General features: G+C 40.7%; 1 protein-coding gene across 1 annotated transcript; it reads left to right on the forward strand.

The window, feature by feature from the left end:
* The first annotated feature begins 12,674 nt into the window (after positions 1 to 12,674).
* Positions 12,675 to 13,190, forward strand: LOC127799717 (uncharacterized). Its single transcript, XM_052333940.1, has one exon. The coding sequence runs from the start codon at positions 12,675 to 12,677 to the stop codon at positions 13,188 to 13,190; it is 516 nt and encodes a 171-aa protein (XP_052189900.1).
* Positions 13,191 to 20,463: the final 7,273 nt, after the last annotated feature.

Here is a 20,463-nt window from a genome sequence, read left to right on the forward strand (position 1 = left end):
CCGTGCCATGTGTGCTTACCGAGATAACTGCCTAGGTTTTCATGCCAAGGCTAGAATGCTAACAAAAGCTATTCTAGGGTATCAATTAATTTATGTTCATGCATCATACATTTATGAAAATTGTTTTAAAACCTCATTTAGAAGTTTCATCTTCTAATTTGGACTTTGTGATGGATGCCTAGTTCCCGGAAGGCTGATTTTCACCTAACTATCTCTGGATAGAAGGGAGAAATCAAAAAGTGTAAAGGCATTTTGGCAAATTCGTTTTCTATTTTCTTCGAAAAGTCCCAAATAGAAGGCAAATCAAAGCCTTATATAGATGGTTGTCCTTGAACCTCTGGTTGCTCAATACATTAATGCAATGCATGCATGCTTAACAGAAATGAATCTACATGAATGTTGTAATTAAAAGAGAATACATAACTGCTGAAATAATAGAACAATTAAAGGAGTAATTAAAGGAATAATTTATGGAAGCCAGATGAAGAGAATGTTGACACAATTGTTGGTCTCTTAGCTTTTGGTCTTCACGAGTTGGGGTGGTGGGCTTGCTGGATTAGCCATGTGATGGTCCTGGTCTTATGGGCTTCATCTTGTTGGGTTGGGCTGGTCTTCTGTGGTTGAATTGTGGGCTAATTATGTAGACTTTTTGTGGGTTGTGGCCTCAAATATCTACTGGCGCAGCTATTCCACTAGCAGATAGGCTGGGGCTTCAACTGGAACAACATGTTGATTGTCGCTATCGGGTTACTTCGGGTTATCGCTAACTGCGCTAAGTTTGGGGCTACTGTCCGAGCCCGTCGTGTCCTTAGCCTCAAGGGCTGAGACTTGAGATCTCAACATTCCCTGCCCCTTCAAAAGCATCTTGTCCTCAAGGCGCAGGTGAGGGAACTGATAGGTTAAGTACTTCGTAAACTCCCATGTATCTTCCTTCGGTGACATGTTTTCCCACTGAACCAAGGCCTCAGGCATTTTCTTCCTATTCTTCTTAACCACACGATAGTCTAGGACCCTTAAGGGTTAGACTAGCAGCATGGTATCCTTGTTGAGCTCGGGCAGGTCATGCACCACATCGGTTAAATGGCCCACCTTGGGCTTAAGTTGGGACACATGGAACACTGGGTGGACACGGGTGTCTATGGGCAAGTCCAGTTTATAGGCAATGGATTCTATCTTCTGCAAGATCTTGTAAGGCCCATAGTAGCGATAGCCAAGCTTCACCTTAGCTACAAGTGTGACACTCTTTTGTCTTCGTGGCCGCAACCTAACATAGACCAAGACTCCCTTCTAGAACTGCCGGTCTTGTCACCCTTGGTCATAGTAGTTCTTCATACATGATTGCGCCTTAGACAAGTGGGTCTTCAGTTTCTCCATTAACTCGTCCCGATCTAATAACTCTCTGTCAACAGTATCCATCTTGGTTGTGTACGGGGTGTAGGATACCAATGTAGGAGGTGTCCACCCATACACTAATTCAAACAGGCTGCGTCCTAAGGAATGATGGTAGGACATATTATACTAGTACTTTGCCCATGCAATTCGATCAGCCCACGTACGTAGATTACTTTGTGAAAAACACCACAAGTATTGCTCCAATATGCGATTAGTGACCTCGGTCTGTCCGTTTGTCTATGGGTGATAAGATAAGCTTGATGATAGCTCTCTCCCCATTACCTTGAAAAGCTCCTTCCAAAATTGGCTTATGAAAATTCTATCCCAATCCATTACAATGGTCCTGGGTAGGTCATGCAATCAAACCATTGTCTGCATGACCACATGCCCAACAGATTGTGTAGTGAAGCGGTAAACGAACGGTATGAAATGGGCATACTTACTGAGTCAGTCCACCACAACCAGGATGCAAGAATACCCCTATGACTTCGATAGTCCCTCGACAAAATCCATGCTCAAATCTTCCCATATCTGCTCAGGCACTGGTAGTGGTTGTAGTAATCCACTTGGCTGGGTAGAGTCACTCTTGGCATGCTAGCATACGTCACATTCTGCCACATTTTGGGCCACTTGCTGCTTCATGCCCTCCTAGTGAAAGAGTCGGTTAAGTCACTACTAAGTGCGGTATACGCCCGAGTGTCCTCCTTCTCTTGAATTATGAAAATGTTACACAAGGGTAGTGCACAGATCATTAGCATCTGACACATACGCCTTCCCTTGGTATAGTAGCAGGTTGTTGTTAAACTCATAATCACTGACTGCATCTACATTTGTGTTGGCATATATCAATTCTTAACTATGTTGGTCTGTCTCTAGTGTATCTCAGATTTGCTGCCAAATAGCCCATGTTAGCCCTGTGACAAGCAACAATTAGGTATTGTTGTCCCACCAAGACAAGGCATCAACAACCTTGTTATGTGCTCCAGGTTGGTACATCATCTCATAATCGTACCCCATCAGTTTGGCTGCCCATTTCTGTTGATCTGGGGTCACAATACGCTGCTCTAAAAGGTGCCTTAAAGGCTGTTGATCCGTCACAATCTTGGACCGTTGTCCCAAGAAATAGGGCCGCCACACCCTAACTTCTTTGATAACTGCTAAAATCTCCTTGGCATAGGCAAACCATGTGGCCTTAGATGGGCCAAGCGCCTTGCTGACATAGGCCACAAGTCGGCCTTGCTGCACAAGCACTGCGCCAATGCGTGTGTTGCTGGCATCTGTATGGACTTTGAATGGCTGCGAGAAATCTGGCATAGCCAAGACGGGGGTACAGTTGTCCACTAGAACTTGTCTTTCTTCAGTAGATGTGTTGACGACCTAGCAATGGCCCCGTAGTGCTGCACAAACTTGCAGTAGTATCCAGTCAGTCCTAAGAATCCACGCGGTTGGGAAACATTCTTCGGCTTAGGCAACAACTAGATAGCAGGTATTTTTTATGGCTCTACCTTAACACCATGAGGGCAGAGCCTGTGTCCCAAATACTCCAACTCTGCCTACCCAAAAGCACACTTGGACAGCTTGATGCAGAAACTTTCTTGAGTTAGATTTGTAAAAGTCTAAATGTTCGTGGAGGCTAACAAAATGGGCCATTGAGCATGGCAAGTACGACATCAGTTTTGAACCTAGGAATCCCCGCCCGGATATCCCAACCACCCGGACTAACCGAACGAGAGCGCTTACGATAGAGACAAGAATGGAACAGCATACGAGAAATTACCCTGGCATGCATATATATAAGAAATAAAACAGCAGAAGCAAAACTATATACATGCACGCACACGAGTACCCTGCTGGAACAGCGGTCTCATAGCATATAAATACATGCAGACACCTGTGCCAACAAAAAGAAAATACAAGGAATGTCCCGGCACAGTCAAAAATGAAGGGATAAACATCCCATCAAAACATCAGAGACCACGGGGAAGGCCGACTGTACACCATACCGACACGGTTGGCTGCTAGGTGCGATCCTCACCCTTGACTTTCGCTTTACCCTTATCTGGAATGATGGAAAGCAAGGTGAGTCACAAGACTCAGTAAGTTTATAAGAAAAGGAAAGCTATAAATTAAATAAAAGAGGAGATCACCCCAAACACTGTCCCACACATACACACAAGTCATGAGATGCTACCACACAAAAGCATAGCTTAATGAAAGCACATACCGGTCCTTGGGGCCCACACAAGACACTCGGCACCCAAGTCCCATACCAACTTGCCGCTGCCCTAAAAGGAAACATAAGTCTTCCATAAACCTGTGCGCACTCCTCGGGTCGGTACTCCCGACATCCAAGCCTCTAAACAACTGAGCCCTAGGCTCCCTCGGAACGATACTCTCGTCCAAGACTATTGTGCATATAGTAACCGTGCAATGCGCATATAGAATGTAAGGCGTAGCAAGCATTAACTAGATACACTGGCGCCCATACATCCAGGCATTAGGCAGATGCTTCGCCCACATAGTAAACCACACACGATGCATATGCCTGTGCTGGATGCAATCTAACCAAGCTAGAATGCCTGTAACTAAGCATAACCAGTACATGGAAACCCCAACATGCAGCCCATACCCATATGCATACCAAACTATGCAACAGAAATAAAATATAACCAGTCATGCTATAACCACATAACGGAAAAGCTAGGTAGTAGTGCCTGGAATCGGTTGACGGTCAGTGGCTAGGAGTGTTTGACCGACAACCTAAGAAAGACCGTACAATAGCCACTCTGAAGTCATTAAACAGCCGACCCTTGCCCCCACAGCTCAACAGCTCAAGCCCATTAACAACTAAGATTCCATAATAATACCCGAACATCTAAGAACCTAATCCCCGGGTGAGTTCGACATCATTCCCACAGGCATAGGGGTGGCACAAACCCCCGTAGGAAATCAATAAATAAAATCCTCGAAGCCAGCTTATTAAATTAAATTTAAATCAAACCACTCAAAATTTCATAATTAATTAAACGGCCGAAACAAATGAAGGAAGGTTAAATAAATTGACAACGAACGAAACGTCGCAGAAGGAATAAAGTACTTGCCTCGAGAGAGATATCCTTAGGCTCGTTCTATCCCAAAGCAGTAAAAATTATACAAACTGCAACATTGCATAATTTACCAAAATTAATAAAATTGGGCTCTAAACGAAATTCCAACCGTACAGAATAATTATTACTAGCTACTCTACTTACCAGGATAATTAAATCTTCGATTAAACCTGATTTAATCCTGATTTCCACACCAAATTCTTCTAATTTTCGTCCGCGCGCGCACTGCATTTTTTCCAATTTTTGCTGGCTGTTTTGTTGCTTCAAGAACGCTCAAATTGGGCTTTAAATTGAGCAAAAACGAGCTGCTGGGAGGAGGCCACGTGGTAGCCGCTGGGACGAGTGCTAGAAGCCACCGCCTCTCAATGAAACGATGTCATTTTGGAAGCAAATTGAATGATTAAAAATTAGCCAATTTTTCCAGCCTCGCGCGCACACCCCCGAGCTCGAACCCGCGTCCGCCCTCGCCTCCACATGCCCGCGTGCCACCCGTGCCACACGCTGCCTTCATACATATACCGTGCTGCATTAAATTTAAGGGGACCCTTGGTCCCTTTTTTGAAATCACACCAGCCCCCCCCCCCCAAACTTCCAAAATACTCACACACACACCCTTAAATATTTACACTAACACCCGATACTTCTAAAAATCTCACAATTTAATTTATTTCAATTTTTTCCCTATTCCCATAAATATTCTAGAATAAAATAATTAATTACCTTAATTTACGATTTCCTTAAACACCCTAAATTATTATTATTAATACCAACAAGATATATTATTACTTCATTTAAATTAAATTAACTCAATAAGCCAATAATTAAATTAAATTATAATTTACGGGTCACTACAGAAGGTGATAAAGGGGCAGGTGCTAGCAGACTTCATAGTGGAATGCACTCACTCACCCATAATGGACAACCCCCTAGTGAAGAATGGATGTTGTTCGTTGATGGGGTGTTATGCTAAAGGGAGTGAAGCCGGGGTGGTCCAAATATCCCCCGAGAAGGAAATCTTGGAATATTCCCTCCGCTTCACCTTCTCCAACTCTAATAATATAGTGGACTATGAAGCATTACTGGCATGGATGAAATTGGCAGAGAAATTAGAGGTGACCAACTTGACCCCCACAGCGATTCACTACTGGTCGTGCAATAGTTTCAAGGAACTTATGAGGTGAGGGAACAAGTGTTATCCTGGTATTTATAGAAGCTGAAAGAATTAGCACACAAATTCAGACGCTTTGAGTTAATCCAGATCAATAGATCTCTCAATCAACATGCTGATGCATTGTCTGAGTTGGCCTCTACCCAAGACACCCCTAGGCGGTTGATTCTGTAATGACCCATTAGAGGGCTTAGAATTTATCGAGAATTATTTAATTTTGGGGTTAAAAGAATTTGCCAAGGTGGCAATTTAGGAATTTTTAAATTAGAAAATAGTTTTTAATAGCATTTAGTTTATGTGGAGAATAAATGCAAGGATAGGATGGTAATTTTAGAATCCCAATAATAATTTCTTGTTAATGGGAATTATTAATTATAGGATATTATGTATTTAGTGGCAATGTGCGGAAGGATTAAGTGGAAATTATTCAAATTAATTAAGAATAAGGACTCCATAAGAATTAAGGAGTTGTGGTGTCTAGGGCTTCTCATGTATATATAGTCACATATACCTTATTCTTCTTCACACCGCTGGAAGAATAAAAGAGTTGAAGAAGATTGCAGTCTCTGTTGAGTTCTTCATACGAGAGTCTTCGAGTTTCATTCAAGCAATCCGATCAAGAATCATAAGGCAAGTATCTCTCCCTGTAATCCTTCCTTGCAGGTTGCATGTCTTCATTGTTCTTAGATTTCAGTCAGTATACACACACATATATATACATATATGCGTACCAATGAGTTCTTGGCAAGTCATGCATGATTTCTTGTAGCAATTCTTTCCAATATGATTGTTAAATCATCCTTAATGTTCTTTCATGTCGATTGGGATTTGTTTTCTCAAGATTTCTTTTGGAATGGCATAGATTTGTTAGAGTTATTTCAGAATAAGGTCTCTGTAATCGTTCGTATTTTTCATATATATATGAAGACATCCATATGAGAGCCCCCATATCCAGATGAGTTTGTCAAGAATTATGAGTAACATCTGGATGGGCTAAAAGCTTGTGACATCATAATATATTTCAATATGCTGTGTGAGACATCCGAATGATTCTTCATCATATCCAGATGCCCTGAGTCATATCCGAATGTGTCCAACATATTCTGTGAGTGATATCCGAATGCTTTGAGTCGTATCCAGATGTGTCCAATGATATCCGGATGGTTTCCTCATACATCTGGATAAGTCGATGCTCACATCCAGATGGTTTTTCTTTCTACCCGGATGGGTCCAACATGTCTGGATGCCTTGTTTTATATATGAATGCCTCCTGTAGCATCTGAATGACTTAATGAGACATCCGGATGCCCTGTTCTATATCCAAATAGCTTGTGTTATTAAGGCCCAGTGTATCCGAATGAGTCTTCCACACATTCGGATGCTTTCCAGTATATCCAAAAGAACTTCTTCATATCTCAATGTCTTTTCTTATATCCAAATGGTCCTTTCGAAATCTAAATGAGTCTTCCAGTGAGTCTAATTCAAGTTATTATTTAAATAAAAAGGATTAAATACTCTCAAATATTGGAATCTCAAGTCAACTATGATAAATGTAATACGCCCATAACTCATGAATCATTGTATTCCAATATAATTGATGATGATTATATGACATGTTTAGAATTATTACGTGACATTATGTGTATACATTCCGATATGAGCATGAAGCATGACTTTCCATGGAGCATTGCATATCATGTGCAAGCATGTATATGAGTATTGCATTACGGTATGTGGGAAAGGCAGCTAGTCCACAAGGATCCCATAGATTTTAGTCATATATCAATTTCTGTGTTGCTTGCCTGGTGACGGCCAGAGGGCTAGGGGCTTAATGCCCACAGTATGTGTTTACAACTTTTATGGTTACAAGTTACAAATTGAGCATGTATGTATTTTAGATTGTATAAGCCCAAAGGCCGAAGTTGCTTACCTGCATTTTACCCTTTATATGCATTGATATCTTATATATGCACTCTTACAGTGATTATCAATCCCTCAGTGCAAGAACAGTTAGTAGTTTATGAGCATCGATATTCTTTGATTTAGTTACAGTTTCCTTTCATGTTTATTACTTGTTAAACTTTGTAACTCACCTTGTATTCTTCACCATTCCAGGTCCTAGCGGAGCAGTTCCAAACATCGGGCCTAGCGGTATGGGACAATAGAGTGTGTACGGAGAGCCGCTCAAGAATAAAAGATGTCTGGGTGCTATTTTGATTTTGTCCTTTTAGGAGTATTTTTTATTCTCAGTTAAGGGTTTTCCTCAGTTAGTGACTATTGTTTCAGTTTATGATTCCAATTTATGTTAACCTCTCGCAGTTCAGTATGTTGATTTGAGGTATTTCCTTCCAGTGTGAAATGATCAGTTAGTCGAGTTATTGATGATTTCAGAATTTAGTATTATTGTGAGTTTTATTTTATCTCTTTTTTAGTAGCACCTCCTCCTCAGTAGTTCTAGGAGAGGGGGTGTTATAGATTCATATGGAGGTTCTATAGTGGCTGAGAATAGTTGAAAAGAATAAGAAAGCTTCAGTGCACTCTGTAAAACTCAAGATTTTTAGATTCAAATATTTGAGGAAGTAGAATATTTCAAAGGGTTATGAAGGTCTTAAAGGAGAAGTTCAGTTTTAGAGTCAGGGGTAAAATCATAAATATTGAAGTTTGGGTAAAAATGTAATTTACTTAAAACCTTAGGGTATTAGCGTAACAAATCCTTTCTCTAAGGGCATAAGTGTAATTAAAAAATGGTTGAGGACAAAGTTGCAAGGGGTTTAAGTGAAATTATTTAAAAAGTTCGGGCCAAGGTATAATTCTTGAAACCTCTTTCCTAGGGGCATTTGGGAGATTCAAGAAAAGCCTCCTGATGACTTTGGAGATAAGGATAAAGTCTCATGATGACTTTAGAGATAAGAATAAAGCCTCATGATGACTTTAAGGATAAGATTTGATAACATTTGATTGGATAAGATTTAATTGCATAAGATTTGGTAAGATTTGATATGATTACTACAAGATCCTAGCACTATAAATAGGCCATGGGTGGATTTGAACTCAACCATTTTATTATAGCTTTGGATCAAATTGAGATCCACTTGAGAAGATTTGAAAAGATTGTAAAAAATCTTAGAAGATTTGGAATGATTGGAGAAGATTTTAGAAGATTTGAAAAGATTGTAAAAAATCTTAGAAGATTTGGAATGATTGGAGAAGATTTTAGAAGATTTGAAATTATTAGAATATCTTAGAAGATTTGAAATGAATGAGAAATGTTATAATATAATATAACATGCTTGGTAGCCAAGTTTCAAGGCCTATAAATAAGAGGCAACATTTAGAGAAATAGGAGAAGGAATGGAGAAAGGGGAAAGATTGAATATATACGATGGCCAGGGTACGTTGAGACTCGGATTTGAGAACCGTTAGAAGCCTAGCACGAGAATCAAGGTGTTCTGAGTACGTTAAAGGTGAGAGTTCCAAACAGAACTTGGTTTATTATGGGTGTTTCGACCCCAAACTTGATGTAGTTTCATGCAAATGGTTTTGTTGCATGTGAATAGTTTAACCTATGAATGGTTGTTTTCACGTGGGAGGTTAATCTTGAAATGTTTTATACATGTGCATTGAATTTTGTGCATTAAATTATGTACATAAAATTTTATTATATGATGCATCAAATCATGGTATGTGGCATTGGCATGTTTATGTGTTGTCAATGTGCGATGTGGGATATCTGTTGGAAATGTATGCCCTAAAGACACGTTTTGTTTAATTTATGGTAATGATGTTTCTTTTAGTCAGTTTGTGGCACATATATTATTTGCATTTAATTGTTGGAAAAGTGTCCATGCTATTAAGTAAGTGATTCATGTGATGGGTCGTTCTTCACAGTTAGGCATGAATCATGGGTACTTAATAAGCAAGAAAATATTACTCTTGATCTTTTGATAGAACTGGGCATTCTATCATGATAAGATCATTGTACAATAGATCCTAATGGAGGATGGCTTGCCTTAGCCAGTAAACAGTCCGTTTACTCTAATTGTACAAGCGCATTTGGAATGCGTAGAGTGGACCTGTGGTAGAAGCTAATGACAAAGTACTAATTATCATGGAGCTAGTATATCACTGCTACTATGTGGACGAGTACTCTAATACTTGAGTATTAGTTGGTGGTCTAGTGAACCTAGAGTTATATTCTTAGATTCACTGTAGGTGAGGTCTATCAAAGATCAATAACCTTTTGAGTTGGGAGTATGGTTTCTAATTAGCTAAGACAGACTAATACAAGATCGTTTCTGTGATTCACCCCCTTGTGATTGTCCAAGAATAATCAAATAATCCAGGGCCCTAGGAATGTGACTTAAGAGTGTGTGCTTCTAGGTAGCTCCCAGTGATAAGCAAGTACATTCGAGTAGTCACGGATTATTGAACTAGTGATCTAAGGATGGTAGAAATCATTTAGAGAGGTGTTAGTACATTATTCCTTTCTAAATGATGGGTGTTACGCAGAGGGGTATTTTCGTCATTACACTAGTAGGTCAAAGACATTGCATATGCAAAATTATTCGTGGGGTCAGTGTTACCATATGGTGATAGTTGGAACACTTAGAATGACAAAATATAGCTACTAGGTAGCAGGGATATTTTGGTCATTTTAGTAGCCGTGAATAATTTGTCTTTTGGTCCCCGGGGTAGCTCGATATGACTCATGTATTATTTAATACATTTGGCTTGTTGGGTGAATTACATTGAGAGAGAATTATTTTATTCAGAATGGTCCATAATTAATTGGGCTAGAATAAAATAATAGTTCATTAGTTTTTAATTAATTAATTGGGCTAACCCAATTAGAAAATTAATTAAATGGACTTGGCTCATTAGGGTTTGGCCCACTAGGGTTTTAACCCTAGGGTTCTCCCTATATATTCTCTCCTTGGTTGTTTTTCATCCAAGTCGATTTTGACTCTTCTTCACCGAAAGAGAGGCCACGAGTTCGAGTCATACTCCGGAAGATCGAAAGAGAGCCTTCAAGTTCTGATGCGAAGGAGCCGAAGGATTGCAGGACAGCCGTCGTCTCCACCACGAGAAGAAGCTCTCGCCCATCCTCCGCCTGTCGCTTCGTTCCGTCCGATAATCCGTAGGAAGAGTAAGTTTCCTAGATTCTAATCAATACGAGGAAAGTTTTTTATTTAAAAACGCTTCCGTTGCATGCTATGTATCCTCGACATGATCCTTCAAGTGGTATCAGAGCCACGGTTTTGTTGTTTTGAATCTAGGAGCATGCCTAGGATTAAAATCGGAAAAGAAGGTGGTTCCTTTTACTGTTTAAATGCTGTTTTTTCTGCGTTTATGGATCCCTCCAAGAATGGTTTTAGATGCCTTGTAAACCTCATGAGTGGAGGTATAGGACGTTGTAATCTGTTGTGTTTATTCAAATAGATTCGATGTAAACCTCGCGGTTGGGGTATAGGCGGATGTACAACCAGTTTTTGATGGTTGATTTCATTGGTTTCATTTTTCTGTAATAATGATCGTTCAAAGAAAACAAGATGCAGAAGGATCGGGCAGCGCTGTTTTGGAACAGAAAGTTTGCGTTTTCGGCCAGATTGGGCAGCGCTGTTTTGGATCAGATTGCAGTTTCAGAAAGCCAGCGTTCAGCCATCGCTTGCACAGGATGAACGTGATGGAAGAATCGGCCAGATCTAGCTTCGGCTAAGGGCTAAAATCGACCATCACGAGAAATCAGCCATTGCAGTTTTCTTTGGATGGTCCATGGAACAGTGCGGCGGCTGAAGCGATCGACCTAGGGTTTTTTCTGGATGATGCAGTTTTGGTGAGATGATCGGGCAGTCCTGCATGGAGAATAATTTTGGATCGGGGCGCTGCCCTGCACCCCGCAAGGGGCGGCTTCCCCTTGACCCCCGCCCGCTAGCCGGTTAGCGGGACTGCCGTGCCTGCGGCGGGCTTCGCCCGCCCCAACCCCATAGTTAGCAGCTAGGTGTTTTATTTGAAAACCATTCTTGGAGGTTAAATTATTTGCAATTAGATTATCTTTGTGATATGTTGCATGAAAATAATTAGTAAAAGGATGGAACCACCTTAGGATTAAACAAGACCACATTTAATATTTATTTGATGTGATGTTTAATCAATTATATGGTCACTTAGGAATAATGAATAGAAAAGCATGTAACTCATTTATTGTGCTTTTTCAACTGTGATCATATGTGGAGTTAATTCATGAAAACGTTTTATTAAACCAAATGATGAAATTAGTTTACAGGTTTACCTTCTCAAAGGATTTATCCCTTGGTATAGAAAGTAAACGTAGACTTAGATATTTCATCATGAGGTTTAAATTTGGGTTAATTAATCAAAAGAAAAATTAACTTATGGTTTACTCTCTCAAAGTTTTTTTTTATCCTTGGATTAGAGAGTCTTTCAAGTTTAGATATTTTTCTAAATATTAATGGAATCCAAAAGAAAAAACGTTTTTAGTCAAAACCCTTATTTTAAAAGATTAAGTGGGAGAGGGGTTCCAACGACCCCATGGCTTCCTCCACACCTTTAATTAGAGATCGTGGATACCCTCGTGTCATTTTGAGCATGACCCCCTATAGGATGGGTATTCCATAAGGATTTAGATTTAATGGTAAAGGTATAACTAAAACCTAGGATATGTGTTGTTATCGGTCGGCCTATCGTTGGAGGTAATAATGCAAGATTATCCGTAGGGAATGTGAGATAGTGGCCGCCCTATCGACGGAATTATTCTCTAGATCATTTCCTATTCAGGAAGTTTAGTTTGTGGTGGTTATACACTTAACTTAGAGAATTATCAACCTCCCTATCGGAGCTCTGTTAGTTCTTCTAAGAGCCAAATGACATATTATTGATAATAGTTTAAGGGAAATCTATTTTCAAGACATAATATGAGCTTATGTGCAAAATATTTGTTTTATATGTGCCTTGTCTAAACGTCTTATTTTTCCATAAATTGTACAGGAATGTCAGGTGGAGGTTCTTTCAGTCCCCTTACTATGATCCTCGAGGATTCTAAGCTAGATGGGGGTAATTATGTTGACTGGAAGAGGAAGTTGAACATAGTACTCACAGCTGAAAGGTACAAGTATGTTCTGACTGACCCCTGTCCTGTAATTGGGAGAGACTCCACTGACGAGGAGCGCCAGGCAGAGGCAGAATGGAAGAATGCTGACGAGATGGCACGATGCTACATGTTGGCTTCCATGTCCGATGTGCTTCAATCGAAGCATGAGCATATGCCCACTGCTTATGATATTGATCTGTCGTTGCGCACCATGTTCGCTGATAAGAGCCGGCCCGCGAGGCAGGAAGCTCTTAAGGTGATTATGACTACCAGGATGGCTGAGGGGGCATCAGTTCGAGAGCACATGCTCAAGATGATTGCTTACTTCGAGGAAGCTGAGGTTCTGGGAGCGACGATAGATGCTGAGAGTCAGGTAGACATGGTCTTAGAGACTTTGCCAGATTCATACTCGTAGTTCAAATTGAACTATAACATGAATAAGTTAGAGATGAATCTAGTGGAGCTCATGAAAGAGGTCCAGGCGGCAGAGAAGATCATGAAGCCTACCTCGAAGGCTCTAGCTATTCATTCTGCATCTTCTCCTAGAGTTGGCCCTAAAGCCAAGAACTTCAAGAAGAAGAAGGGTCAGAACAAAGCAGGGGGTAAGCCCAGAACGCCCGGAGCTAGTCAGGCCGATGCCAAGCCCAAAGGCAAGTGCTTCAAATGTGGGCAAAAAAGACACTGGAAAAAGGATTGTCCTGCCCTCAAGATGAAAGCAACCGGTATTGTTCTTTACTTAGAATCCATCAGTTTGGTAGGATCTTCATCCTCTTGGATAGTTGATTCAGGAGCCACTGATCATGTCTGTAACTCTTTGCAGGGGTTCAGAAAGACAAGGACTCTACTTGAAGGACAGCATGGAATGCTGGTAGCTAGTGGAGCTCGAGTATGGGCTGAAGCAGTGGGAGTTTTGCATTTGTTTTTTGATTCTAATAGGATTTTAATTCTGAAAGATGTTTTATACGTTCCTGCTTTGAGACAGAATTTAATTTCAATTTCTAAATTGATTTCTTATGGTTATTCTGTTTCGTTCCATTCTGGTGTCACCATCAGTAGAAATGGACAGGTTATTTGTTCAGGCAACATATTTGGGAATCTTTATTATATTAATCCTATTAAAAGTCAAATAAACAACTCTGAGACTGAACCAGTTAATAAGAAGAGAACATTATCATCTAATGACTCTTATCTATGGCACTTAAGATTAGGGCACATTAATCCTAATCGGATTCAGAGGCTAATCCATGATGGGCCCTTGGGCTCATTGAGATTGGAAGAATGGCCTCAGTGTGAATCATGCCTAATAGGCAAAATGACCAAAAGGCCATTTACTCAGAAGGTAGGTAGAGCCAAAAACATATTAGAGTTAGTTCATAGTGATGTTTGTGGTCCAATGACTACACCTGCTAGAGGAGGTTACGAGTACTTCATCACATTTACGGATGACCACACTCGTTTTGGTTATATTCATCTGATGAGGCGCAAGTCTGATTCTTTTGATAAATTCAAAGAGTTTAAGGCTGAAGTGGAGCGTCAAACAGGTAAATTGATCAAACTTTTGAGGTCAGACCGTGGTGGAGAGTACCTTCTTGGAGAGTTTAAGGACTACTTAGTACATCACGATATAGTTTCTCAATTGACTGCGCCTAGGACCCCCCAGCAGAATGGAGTCAGTGAGAGAAGGAACAGGACTCTAATGGAGATGGTAAGAAGCATGATGAGCCATGCATCTCTTCCTATTTCCTTTTGGGGATATGCCTTAGAAACGGCGGCATACATTCTGAACTTGGTACCCTCCAAGTCTGTACCTAGGACACCCTATGAGATGTGGACGGGACGAAAGCCTAGCCTAAATCATCTCAAGATATGGGGTTGTCCAGCTTATGTATTGACTAAGAGGAGTAAGTTGGAACCAAGGTCAGAATTATGCTACTTCATAGGATATCCAAAAGGCACTCGTGGTGGATATTTCTATTATCCTAAGGAGCAGAAAGTACTAATCAGTACTCATGCTAGATACTTGGAGGATGATCAGAGTATGTCCACTAAGGGTTCAAGCAGAGTAGAACTAGATGAGAAGTTGTCTTCTGAACAAACTTCAGGTACATCTAGTGTCCCAATTGAGGAACCAAAAGAGACACAACCGAGTGTTTCTATACGCACGGAGCCTGGTCGTAGTGGGAGGGAAACTAAAGTTCCTGATGGATGGACAGGAGAAGCTTTCTAGCTAGTCTCTGACAATCAGGAACAAGATCCTACTAGATACGAGGAGGCTGTCCTTGATGTCGATGTAGACAAGTGGCGCCTTGCAATGGATGCTGAGATTGAGTCTATGCATCTCAATCAGGTTTGGGATCTTGTAGCTACACCTGAAGGGGTAAAACCCATAGGGTGTAAGTGGGTATACAAGAGGAAAATGGGAGCGGATGGAAAGGTGCAAACCTTTAAAGCAAGGTTGGTTGCAAAAGGATTTACTCAGAAAGAAGGGATCGATTATGAGGAAACCTTTTCACCAGTAGCCATGCTTAAATCCATTCGCATACTCCTTGCCATAGCATGTCATTATGACTATGAGATATGGCAAATGGATGTTAAGACGGCCTTTCTTAATGGCCATCTTAGTGAAGACATCTATATGTCCCAACCAGAAGGCTATGTTGTGAAAGGCCAAGATCACATGGTCTGCAAGCTTAAGAAATCCATTTATGGACTTAAGCAGGCATCAAGGGCATGGAACAAACGTTTTGATGAGTCTATAAAATCTTATAGATTTATTCCAAACGTAGATGAACCATGCGTGTATAAGAAAACAAATGGTGAAAAGGTGTCTTTTCTGGTGTTATATGTTGATGACATTCTCATCATAGGAAATGATGTAGGGATGTTATCATCAGTAAAGATTTGGCTATCAAGTCAATTTAGCATGAAAGATATGGGAGAAGCTAGTTACATTCTCAGTATAAAGCTTCTTAGAGATAGGAAGCAGAGAATGTTAGGTTTATCCCAATCTTCTTATATTGACAAGATATTGGTCAGGTTCAGTATGGATCAGTGTAAAGGGGCATTAATTCCTTTTAGACACGGATTGGGCTTATCTTCCAGGGACTGTCCCAAGACAGAGGAAGAAAAGGCGCGCATGAGTAGGATTCCTTATGCTTCAGCTGTAGGAAGTCTCATGTATGCCATGCTGTGTACCAGGCCAGATATCTGCTTTGCTGTAGGCATGATAAGAAGATTTCAGTCAAATCCAGGGGAAGCACATTGGCAAGCTGTAAAGCATATACTCAAGTACCTTAAGGCTACTAAGGATTATATGCTAGTCTACAGAGCTGATGACTTAGTTCCAGTAGGCTACACAGACTCAGATTTCCAGGCTGATAAGGATGAAAGAAAATCCACTAGTGGATATGTTTTCACCTTGTCTGGAGGAGCTATTTCATGGCGAAGTATCAAGTAATCTTGTATTGCTGATTCCACCATGGAAGCTGAGTATGTAGCAGCATCAGAGGCGTCCAAGGAAGCAGTATGGCTCCGAAAGTTCCTTATAGAACTAGGAGTTGTACCGCATGTGGAAAAGCCTATTATACTTTATTGTGACAACACCGGAGCAGTGTCACAATGCAAAGAACCAAGGAACCACAGAAAGGGCAAGCATATTGAGAGGAAGTACCACCTCATTCGGGAGTTCATCCAGAAGAATGAGATAGTGGTGGACCAGATATCTACATCAAACAATCTAGCGGATCCTTTCACCAAGCCTTTGGCAGAGAAGGTCTTTCGAAGACACTTAGATGTCATAGGGGTGGGAACTTATGGATTTTCATAGTCTTTGAGTGCAAGTGGGAGATTGTTGGAAATGTATGCCCTAAAGACACGTTTTGTTTAATTTATGGTAATGATGTTTCTTTTAGTCAGTTTGTGGCACATATATTATTTGCATTTAATTGTTGGAAAAGTGTCTATGCTATTAAGTAAGTGATTCATGTGATGGGTCGTTCTTCACAGTTAGGCATGAATCATGGGTACTTAATAAGCAAGAAAATATTACTCTTGATCTTTTGATAGAACTGGGCATTCTATCATGATAAGATCATTGTACAATAGATCCTAATGGAGGATGGCTTGCCTTAGCCAGTAAACAGTCCGTTTACTTTAATTGTACAAGCGCATTTGGAATGCGTAGAGTGGACCTGTGGTAGAAGCTAATGACAAAGTACTAATTATCATGGAGCTAGTCTATCACTGCTACTACGTGGACGAGTACTCTAATACTTGAGTATTAGTTGGTGGTCTAGTGAACCTAGAGTTATATTCTTAGATTCACTGTAGGTGAGATCTATCAAAGATCAATAACCTTTTGAGTTGAGAGTATGGTTTCTAATTAGCTAAGACAGACTAATACAAGATAGTTTCTGTGATTCACCCCCTTGTGATTGTCCAAGAATAATCAAATAATCCAGGGCCCTAGGAACGTGACTTAAGAGTGTGTGCTTCTAGGTAGCTCCCAGTGATAAGCAAGTACATTCGAGTAGTCACGGATTATTGGACTAGTGATCTAAGGATGGTAGAAATCATTTAGAGAGGTGTTAGTACATTATTCCTTTCTAAATGATGGGTGTTACCCAGAGGGATATTTTCGTCATTACACTAGTAGGTCAAAGACATTGCATATGCAAAATTATTCGTGGGGTCAGTGTTACCATATGGTGATAGTTGGAACACTTAGAATGACAAAATATAGCTACTAGGTAGCAGGGATATTTTGGTCATTTTAGTAGCCGTGAATAATTTGTCTTTTGGTCCCCGGGGTAGCTCGATATGACTCATGTATTATTTAATACATTTGGCTTGTTGGGTGAATTACATTGAGAGAGAATTATTTTATTCAGAATGGTCCATAATTAATTGGGCTAGAATAAAATAATAGTTCATTAGTTTTTAATTAATTAATTGGGCTAACCCAATTAGAAAATTAATTAAATGGACTTGGCCCATTAGGGTTTGGCCCACTAGGGTTTTAACCCTAGGGTTCTCCCTATATATTCTCTCCTTGGTTGTTTTTCATCCAAGTCGATTTTGACTCTTCTTCACCGAAAGAGAGGCCACGAGTTCGAGTCATACTCCGGAAGATCGAAAGAGAGCCTTCAAGTTCTGATGCGAAGGAGCCGAAAGATTGTAGGACAGCCGTCGTCTCCACCATGAGAAGAAGCTCCCGCCCATCCTCCGCCTGTCGCTTCGTTCCGTCCGGTAATCTGTAGGAAGGGTAAGTTTCCTAGATTCAAATCAATACGAGGAAAGTTTTTTATTTAAAAACGCTTCCGTTGCATGCTATGTATCCTCGACATGATCCTTCAATATCAACCTGTGATGTGACACTTGAGTGATAACACTAGGAAAATGTGCCAAGGATTAATGCCTTTGTGGCGGGGGCTGAGAGTGGACACCACCCCAGGTTCCTTTGAGCGATAACATTATTTTTGAGGTGGACGTGAATTCCCAAGATTAGTGTTGATTCTCTTGTGGCCAGAGTTGGGTTGTGTTGAGCTTATGTCTAATATCCTGAGAGCCCATAGAAGTTAGTATATATCAAGGATAGTGTAAGAAAGGAAACAACACTAGCTGGATACCTTTTGGGCTGAATGTTGGCAAAGAACTCCCAAGTTAAGCGTGCTTGACCTGGGATAATCCAGGGATGGGTGACCCCTCTGGGAAGTTCGCGTAAGCCCATCAGGATAAGTTGTTCCAGTCCTTCCTATCGCTCGAACGGGATGTTACATTATGCCAATGTGTCGATGTGGTTGTATAACCTTTAGAGAGATTTCTCTTTTCCCGTGGTATGGGTTAAACGCTGTTTGAGATTCTCTTAAGCTGGGACATGTCGGGATATGTCAGTTTGTTCATGGTCTTGCATATGCTTATGAAAATGTTTTTGGAACCTTCACTTTGATGATTCAACATCTAATTTGGACTTTGTCCCTGGGATATTTAATGTCCCAGGCGAGACACTGGAATATTCAAATGTTCCAAGTGAAAGCAACGGCGCCAAGGGAAAAGAGGTTATCGAGATGTAGTCGTTGTTTGTATAGGTGATCCTTAGCATATCATTTGACTACGTTTGAGGTGTTCAGATGTTACTTTTGAGAGATGAGTCTCTATATATTATGTTTTGAAGATATGATGTTATACAATGGTATGGTTTCCATGTTATAAATGAAGCGTTTACAGTTGTGTTACTTTTTGAGGTTTCAATCTTGCTACCACATATGTGATGATATTATCTATCTTAGCTTATTGATTATTAAGTTTGATATGCTCAGAAAGTAGAATGGAATCATTGGGGAATGATTCATGTCAAGTATATGTTCGAAAAAAAAATATTCCCAAAATTCCAGGTTAACGCGCACTTGGGAAAAGCGGGGTGTTATACATTGTATCACAAGGCTAGAAGATTAGAGAACACCCCTGTTGAAGTACTTGCTTAACCAAGAGCTTCTAGAAGTCCCCATGAAAGCTAAGAATTGAAAACTAGTGCAGCTCATTTCACAGTAATCGGGTTGTACAAGAGACGATACTCCATGCCGCTGCTAAAGTGCTTGGGGCCTGAGGAAGCGCAACAGGCCTTAAAGGAAGTTTGTGAAGGAGACTGTGGTGAACACCTTGGAGGGAAGGCGTTAGTCAAAAAAATCCTACGGGTTGGTTTCTTTTGGCAAACCTTGAGACAGGATGCAACTTGAAAAGTACAGACGTGTGACAGATGCCAGAAGCACGCCCCCTTGATAGTATGGCCTCCCTCATCCATCCAACCAATATTCCAGCCATTGCCATTCACACAATGGGGACTAGGCATACTGGGTCTGTTTCCTATAGCATCAGCTTAAAGGAAATTTCTATTAGTAGCCATGGATTACTTCATGAAGTGGATTAAAGTAGAGCCTCTAGCAACCATAACTAAGAAGGTTGAGGGGATGGTGTGGAAAGACATAATTTTCTGCTTCGGTATTCCCTGTATAGTCAACACGGACCACGACATGCAATTCAACTCTAATACCTTCAGAGCCTTTTGTCAAAGGTGGGGGATCAGTTTAAGAATGGCGTCCATAGCATACCCCCAAGCTAATAGGTAGGCTGAAGACCCATCTTGAAAAGGTAAAAGGCCAATGGGCCTACCGAACAACCAACTGAGTGCCTACTGGTGAGACACCATTCAGCTTGGTTTATGAAATAAAAGCATTAATACCTATAGAAGTGGATCTCCACTCACCTCAAGTTATGGCCTTCCAAGAGGATAAAAATTTGAATCACCTAAGAGAGAATTTGGACCTGTTAGATGAGTTAAGAAAGAAAGCAACTGTGCAATTGGCAACTTATTAGAGAAAGGTCTCCATTTATTACAACAAAAGGGTTCACCTACGTAAACTTAAAGAAGGAGATTTGATGCTCAGAAAAACAACCATCACAAATGCTCTCAGGGAGGAAGGGAAACTTAAGCCAAATTGGGAAGGGCCCTATAGAATCCAGAAGGTGTTGGGGCCAAATACATGCATACTACAGACACTACAAGGAGAGATAATGGAAAAAACTTGGAACACCATGCACCTTAAGAGGTGTTTCTTAGCCTTACCATTCATGGATTCCAGTGGAAGGGACGGAGCACGAAATGCAAGGCCAAGCCTATCACTAAAAGCATT

The sequence above is a fragment of the Diospyros lotus genome, chromosome 4 (assembly GCF_014633365.1).
Source record: "Diospyros lotus cultivar Yz01 chromosome 4, ASM1463336v1, whole genome shotgun sequence".
NCBI lineage: Eukaryota > Viridiplantae > Streptophyta > Magnoliopsida > Ericales > Ebenaceae > Diospyros > Diospyros lotus.

What these genes read in the sequence shown, in the direction of transcription:
- LOC127799717 (XM_052333940.1), top strand. Translation starts at nt 12,675, where the DNA reads ATGTCAGGTGGAGGTTCTTTCAGTCCCCTTACTATGATCCTCGAGGAT.